Source organism: Sinocyclocheilus anshuiensis, unplaced genomic scaffold (genome assembly GCF_001515605.1).
Source record: "Sinocyclocheilus anshuiensis isolate Anshui unplaced genomic scaffold, SAMN03320099.WGS_v1.1 scaffold552, whole genome shotgun sequence".
Lineage (NCBI taxonomy): Eukaryota > Metazoa > Chordata > Actinopteri > Cypriniformes > Cyprinidae > Sinocyclocheilus > Sinocyclocheilus anshuiensis.
The window spans coordinates 2,066,713-2,075,184 of NW_015554362.1; the positions used below are offsets into that span (position 1 = coordinate 2,066,713).

The 8,472-nt window shown below is 36.0% G+C and overlaps 1 protein-coding gene across 1 annotated transcript in view; it reads left to right on the forward strand.

Annotated features, from left to right (window-relative positions):
* Positions 1-8,472, forward strand: part of ube2e2 (ubiquitin-conjugating enzyme E2E 2) — a 45,654-nt gene that overhangs the window by 31,384 nt on the left and 5,798 nt on the right. The window contains exons 4-5 of the mRNA XM_016464389.1: positions 4,736-4,868; positions 7,173-7,320. Coding sequence (XP_016319875.1) covers positions 4,736-4,868; positions 7,173-7,320 — 281 coding nt within the window. The remainder of the gene's footprint in view (positions 1-4,735; positions 4,869-7,172; positions 7,321-8,472) is intronic.

Sequence of the window (8,472 nt, forward strand, 5' to 3'; positions counted from 1 at the left end):
TCTCTCTCTCTCTCTCTCTCTCTCTCTCTCTCTCTCTCTCTCTCTCTCTCTCTCTCTCTCTCTCTCTCTCTCTCTCTCTCTCTCTCTCTCTCTCTCTCTCTCTCTCTCTCTCTCTCTCTCTCTCTCTCTCTCTCTCTCTCTCTCTCTCTCTCTCTCTCTCTCTCTCTCTCTCTCTCTCTCTCTCTCTCTCTCTCTCTCTCTCTCTCTCTCTTTCTCTTTCTCTTTCTCTTTCTCTTTCTTTCTTTCTTTCTTACCAGCTGTAACCATCAAAAATATTGAGCACTAAGATGCTGCTGCTTACTTGGTAAAAAACATTAGGCATCTAACCTTTTATTAACTCTGTGAGTGGGTGGTTGTTGTGCTTTTATAATGTTAATGACTTTATTAAATGAAACTGCATTTCCCACTAGGCCACTGGGACTCTTTATGAGCATTGAGAAATCAGCTGTTATTTCTGTTTCTGTGAGTTGACCTTTACTCAATTGCATTTGTGTATTTAGCAAATAGTTAATTTTGTTAGTCAGCTTCTTTTTTTTTTAATATATATATATATAGCCTATTGCTATTTGTGCAGCAGGGTTTGCATCACATGTAAGTGTTATTAGTGTTTAAAAATGAATGCAATGCATGTTTTTGTTTTGTTTTTCCAGAAAAGCACTAAGGATTCATGTAGTGCTGAACCAGTGCGTTTTTTTTCTTTTTCCCAAGTGTAATGAGTTTCAGTAGGAAGCTGAAAGCTCAATAACAAGGTCGGTTAACTGCGGTGTTTAAACTCATTCACCGTGGCCAGTGGTGCTGATGGTGGAGGGGGTTGGTTGTTGCCGGGCAACCTTCAGCATTGGCATGTACCCTGAGGTCGTTGCCCATCAGATTTGAACAGAGGTTTTGCCCACTGGCACCTGCCATCATTTAAGTGTCACGGCATTGAGCAAATGGTCATTTACAGGAAATCACTAGAATAACCATAAACCACCAGTTAAAGCATGCTTCAGCATTTGTGTAATTCAGACTTATTAGTGCTTATATTATTGTTTGTGGGTTAGTGATATAAACAAACCCTTAAACTAAAGTATTAAACGTCTGTGCACACTTCAGCTTTTTGATCAGTTTGAGATTTTAGTCAGAAAGCAACTGCCCAGAACCACCTAGCAAGTGCAACATGTTGCAGTCTGAACACCTCAGCAGTGCCGACACTGCTTTCGGATTTATGGCTATATATTGTTTTGGATTTTGAAATATGCATTTTCAATTTTTATAAAAATAAAAGCAGAACTGAATTCTATCCAAACCAGCAGATCCACACGTCTGTTGAATGACAACGTTCATCTTACAGATGTTTTCTTCTCAGATCGTTTTTCACATTGTAATTGGAGCGTATTATTTCCATTCCGTTCCTTCTGCTGGTGAAACTTTGATCACATCTGATGTTACTCGTTGCCCCGGGCCAAAAAGAAAATGTGGAATGAAATTCCTGACTGCTTCAGATTTGAAATTAAAATCAAATTTTCCTAATATCATTCCTGAATATCATTTCAACATCACGCCTCTCACATTATTATATACAGAACAATTTCTGCAATTTTAAGCTTCTCCTCCCTTTATTGTTACCAATGCAGGAAACCAGCATTCACTAGAAGAGTGGAATGTGTATAATTAGTCGTGTTTGCCAAGGCAATAATAACAAGGCAGTGTTATTATTATTACTCATACTCGCAGTTAGTGATTTGTTTGGATTACTTAAACTAGGTATTAAACTTCATTGTGTGTGTCATCCTGCAGTGTTTGAGCTGCAGACATGAAAAATTCCTCAAATCATTGTTGAGGAAAGGTGTGCTGTTAATGATCAGATGCGTCATTTCCACCTGAAGGATGTTAAAACGGGTGTAAAACATCCCACAAACGCACACTGAATGAGAGACCCGAGCGATCAGAAGATCATAGACGCTTAGTAAGACTAGGGCTGCTCAAGTATGGCACAAATCATAATCATGTTTATTTGGGTCAATACTGAAATCACGATTATTTATCACAATTACTCATTGACGTACTGTTTGTTTGTTTTTTTATTTTGTAAAAAAGTGATAAACCATAAATAAAAATAAATTGGATAACCAATTTTTGTATTATCTTGATTATCTAGTTTTAATCGTTTTTAGAAGCATTAGAATCTCAATGAATGCTCAATAAAATCTGATTAATAGTCCAGGCCTAAGGTAGACAGTAAGAAACTACCTAGAAATCCCTTCAACCACATTGAAATTACCTAGCAACCGTCAATAACTCCCTAGCAGCAGCTCAGGAATGCCCTGGCAACCACATTGAAACAATCTAGCAACCCCCCAGAACAACCTAGCAACCAATAGCAATGCTCTGGCAACCACATAGAAACGCCTAAGCAACTACATTAAACAAGCTATAGCATATAGAAACAACCTAGCAACCCCCCAGGACCTCCACTGGGAAGGAAATATAGAGACCGGACCTCTTGGAACTTTAATTGAATACCCGTGCCCTACCACATATCAATACCCTGGGGAAAAAAACAGAAGTAGTGTTAATTTTGTCAGCCATTTTTTATTTAGTTTTAGTCTTAATCTTGGTCCTGGTGTCAAATGTACTTTTTAGTTATTATCATATTTTGTCAACCTTGTCCTGTTTTTGTTTAGTCAAGTTTTAGTCGACTAAATGTCTGAGCATTTTAATCTAGTTTTAGTCTTTTTTTATAATTATAATAAATTATAATCTAAAAGATTATTGTCATTTGAGAAATTTATTTTGACATTTCTGGTATTGCATTTTCACCAATAAGCAAAAATCAATAGAATGTGGACTCATACACATGGTTTATTTTACCTCATCTAGTGTACTGATTTATTATAGGCTATTTAATATATAAATTAATATCAAATACTTCTATATGGACTCTCTGTCTACATTATGAAAAGTGGCAAAAACAAACAAAAAATATTTTAACAGTAAAATTCGTAATAGTAATTCCAAAATTCAATAATGTTTCTCTATTAAAGCAACAGCGATTGAGTAAGTGCATTTATTCAGCAACCACAATCGCAAACAATATAGTCGAGATCTCATGACAGAACACAGACTGGCTGAATGACACTTTCATTTAAGCTGAACATCTCACATGGAGATCGCTAAACTCCAGCTTACTTGTTTGTCGGTGTTTTCAGATCATCGTCGGCGCTTCCGCATTGAAGAGTGAGAGTGTGCGGTTGCCAGATTGCAAAACAATAAGCAAAACACAGGGTGGAAAATGTATCCTTTTAACAGAGAAGCTCTGATTTGTGGATTTGAACTCTTGATATCTGGCAACCGCACACATGAAAGCTCGTGTAGTAGAGGCGTGGACAGCAGTCTGCAATGTTTTGTCTCCTTTTTTTTCTCGACGAAAATAAAAATACATTTTGGTATAGTTTTTATTTTTTTAAATACATTTTAGTCTTGTCTTTTATCGTTAATGATATTGCATGTTGATATAGTCACGGTTATCGTTTATTGTCCTTATTGTTGTCTCATCATCTCGACTTAGTCATGGGGAAAAAAGCTTGTCAACAAACATTTTTCATCAAACTTTTCGTTAACAATATTAACACTACCCAGAACACACCCCAGCAACCACATAGCAGCCATTCACATTTTCTTTTGAATATGTAAACATCTAGTTTACCATTAATCTTTTACAATGATTGCTGTATCCACAGTATTTTATGATCTTTTGCTGGATCATACCGGTCATGAATATGGATTGGGATTTGGGATCCATCCCTCGTCATGAATGTACATGCATTCACTCTTGCCATTTGTTTATGAGCACAAACGCATAAGCATTAGAAGAAAAAGAGCCGCGGGACGGACTACACTCCACAACACAAGTACATATTCAAATGTGTCTGCTGCTGTTTGTCAGAGCACAGATATAAGGCTTGTTTATTATTATGGGCTGGATCTGCTCCCAGTCTGTTTGTTTGGCACAGTTACAGCAGTCGAACGAGTCGTAAATCTTCAATATGACACTTATCACGAGGGAATCCGGCAGATGTGGCAGCCCTTTGACAAACGAGCTCAAAGATGTGCTCTAAAGTCCTCTGTTTTTCCTTCTTCACCAGCTCAGCCGTCAGCATCGTTTCAGCAGATTTGATCGTGAATTTACACTTCTTTTATGCATTAACTATGTCGCAGTCTGACGGAGGAATCGGCATGAGTTTGAAGAAAACAAGACATTGTTTCTTAGATTTCTAAGTGTTTCTTAGTAATCTTTATGACACTAAAATGGCATGTTTTAAGTATCTAGATTATCTTTAAAAGGGTCACTCATCATTTTCAACTAATCTGACCAGTATGAGAAGTTTATTATAAAGCAGTCTGTCAGTTTTAGGTAAATTATCTCCACTTGGTTGTGACCTCTACAACAATCTCTCTATTATTCTCCAGCATTTTATTTATTTTTCCCTGAAATGCACTTATGATGTATGGTATTGTGAGGTAGTTGACAATATCTAAGCCTGTTAGCTTTCATAAATGGTCTGTGGAGAGAGAGAGACCATCTAATTTTCCATGATTCGTCTCCTTTAGCATGAGGCCAGTGCTGAAGTGTCTGCAAGGTCTTGTTCTTTCTTGGTGTTTGACTCATGAATAAATGATGATTTATCTTCCTGGAATGGCTGGTCAGTCCCTGTTTAACTTCTCAAATCTCTTCTCTTTGTTCCACTAACAGCGCCGGTCCCAAAGGAGACAACATCTATGAATGGAGGTCAACTATTTTAGGACCACCGGGCTCTGTGTATGAAGGAGGGGTCTTTTTCCTTGACATTGCATTTACACCTGACTACCCATTTAAACCACCCAAGGTAAGAGCAAAGAAATATCCATGGCATATGAAAATGCATTGAATTTAGGGGATGACTGATATGGGTTTTCTAGGATATCTAAAGAGCATTTTGAATTTTGTGTAAGTGTTGTGCAAATCTGTGCATCTTATTTGCAATGAATAAATTGTATTTTATACATGGCATCATACAGCCAAATAATAAAAAAAATTCTGTCAGCAACTAATGCATCTGCATCTCCTTCTGCAAGTTACAGTTATTCCAGTAGGTGGCGACAAGTGACTGTCTCAGATGAGTGAGTCACTGACTCGTTTACTGAATCGATTCCTTCAGAACACTGATTCAACGTTATGAGTGAGTCAGTGAATCATTCATTCGATGTGTTCAAACAAATCGACACTGACTTAGTTTGGATCTGTTTTAGTGGCAGTTCAGTAATCTGTTTAGTATGTAAGTTGCTTAATAATAACTCGTTCATTACATTATTGTTTAACAGTTGAAATTGTGCTGTTTAACTTTGATTAACTGCATGCTGAGAACATCAGTACTCTTGTTTGAGAGATTATATTACATATTATAGAAATTTTATAGTAAATATTATGTAATATAATTAAATAATATTTAAATAAAAAATTATATTTATAATGTAATTATAAAAAATTACAAAATTACAAATTATAAAATAAATATTTATAGTATATATAATTAAATAAGATAAATTAATAATTAAAGTAAATAGAATAATTACATTTGTATAATATTATACAAATTCAAAATGTGTGTGTGTGTGTGTGAGAACCTTAGTATATTTGTGATAACATGGGTAATTCATACTGAAAATTATTGGTAATGGGTAAAAGGGTACAATTCTACTTGCTTCTTCAAATAACAATTGCTACTCCATTTCCAATTCATTTTCTGAATCTGGTTCCCCGACTCCGGTTCCCCGGGGGCCCGTGTGTCTCTGTCATTGTCCTTTAACACCCCTTCCAATCTGTCTCTACACCCCAAGTAAAGCAGGATGCTCATTTAGAGACGTCCTGCATGCGTTTGTTCTCTGGGCTCTTGTGGGTTTGTAGGTAGACAGGATAAAGGAAGTCGTTCGGGTGGCAATTAAACTGTCATGAATCTCAAGGCAAGGAATGTCAAGGTCCATTAAAGGTTTGCCCTGAAAGCCTCGGGCTCTTGCACAGATGTCTCTCACACACCGAACATGCTGAGGCTATTTATTTTTAGTTCAGTTCCTAGTTCATACAGTGACAAGTTTCCTGTGTATATGATGATTTGGTTTGGCATAACCTCAGACGTTAACTACAGAAATTGATTCAGGTGGGGCATTCATGGGTGTTGTTCGTTTGATTAAAAGGATTTGTTCAAACAGTGGAACACACACATAAAATTAGCAATTTGCTCGGCACAGTGACCCATTTATGCAGGCCGGTTCATTTTAAGTTGTGAAGGATTTCGTATATCCATCATTTGATGAATTATGCATCTGTTTTCAATTAATTTCTGTTTATCGCTATTTATAGCACAAAATTAATTGCATTTCTTTAGATGATTAAAAGGTGAAGTGTACGATTTCTTTACAGAAAATGAATATTGTTTATATGTTATTAGCAGTAGTGTTATTTTAGTGTCATTGAGTTTTTTATTTTAGTTTTAGTAATTTTTGTTGTCTTTTTTTGTCATTTGTAGTAGTTTTTTGGGGTCTTTTTAAAATGTTTATACTGTTTTAATTTTTAGTTTGTTATTTTAGTACTTCGACTTAAACTAATCAATTTTTTTTCTTGGCAACTGGCTGAAATAAAAGTATGTTTTTATACTAATGTGTATACAGTTTTCATGCCACTGAATATATAATCATTTCATGCCACTGAATATATAATCATAATGTAACAGCATAATAATGCAAGAAGGCCTACACACTTCCAAATGACAACAAACTTTACATTTTTAAGAACATTTAGATCATGGAAATTAAGTATCAAAATATTAGATACCTTAAAAAACCTGAATAAATAGTAAATAAACATTTTCTAACAAAAAGTGCAAAGTAACAAGTAGAAAAAAAAAGAAAAATGAATTTTGATGTAAATATAATGGGCGATATATTGCGTCACCAAAAATTATTGAGGTCATGTACATATATTGCGTGATAAGTCGATATATTGATTATTGCGACAGGCCTACCCTGGCTTGTGGTTAGCATGCATGCACTAATATATGGTGCACTAACATCACTACAAATTAAAGATGGCAAAAAGACCTCAATATCAATCCTGTCAGGGTCAGCCTTCCATTGAATTTCCTGTTCTTTCCCAGGTAACGTTTCGTACGAGGATCTACCACTGTAACATCAACAGTCAAGGTGTGATCTGTCTGGACATCCTGAAGGACAACTGGAGTCCTGCCCTCACCATCTCTAAGGTGCTGCTGTCCATCTGCTCTCTCCTCACAGACTGTAACCCAGGTAAGACTCAAACACTCAGTATGTTCTTCTGATCACGTAACACCGAGTCACGTGATTTGAGGCATCATTCATGTCTGTAGCACAAACGGTGCGGGAGGAGTTGCATGCTAAAGTTTCATATTTAACATGGGGTTAAGGCTGTACGAATAAATTAAATGAAACTGAATCATGTTATGGCTTAGTGTAAATTGCAAAGGCTGCAATTTAATTAAATAGATGCACAGTGTGTTTTCAAAGTGAACTTTTAAACCAGCTGTTGTCAAGCTCCCTGCAGTTTTCTGCCAAAATTAAAGCTTGATGGTTTAATGTTTCAAAATGAAGACATGACGACAGCCATAAATATTAGTATTGCAATTTTACAGTTGTACTATAAAATATTATATTAATAAAATATTACAATTATTTATTTTACAGAAAAATATTACAATATTTCATGTAATATGTCTTAGTTTTATTATTATTATTGTATTATACTACAACTACTACATACAATATTAAACAAAATGAAAAATATTACATAGCACAAAATATTGTAATTTTACTATTAAAAATAAAAAATAAATATTAAAAAAATATAATAATAATAATAATAATGTATTAATGATTAGGGCTGGGTATCGAGTTCGATACTTTTTAGGCACCGACCGAATTGCCTCGATACCATCGAGTATTGAAAAACATCTTGTCGTTCGGTACCAAATTTCAATACCTAAGGCGTTAATCTCATCAGCGTCAGTGAGCCAATAAGCCTGCAGCACTAGACGTTGTGTTCGACTAGAAGAGGTGCGACGCGGCAGATCGATCAGTGTTTGACATCTGCGAAAGCGATTCGAAAGCGCACGGAGCAGTCTGCTCTCTTTAGCTCTCGTGGTACTGTAATACACCGATCGGTCTGCACAGTCAGTCCGCGTCAAGTCGAACACATCTACTAGTTTACACCGGTTACACTCAGAGATGGGGCGCACACGTGAGGCTGTAGTGCTAATGCGTCCCAGCCCCCTTAGATGTAAAGCTACATTTACACTGGTGAGTTTATGTTTTAAAATGAAAATGATCCTCGTAGGGCTGGACGATATGGCCAAAATTGATATCACGATATATTTCTTAATTTCGGTCGATACGATATAATTCCGATATCGATATGAACACTAT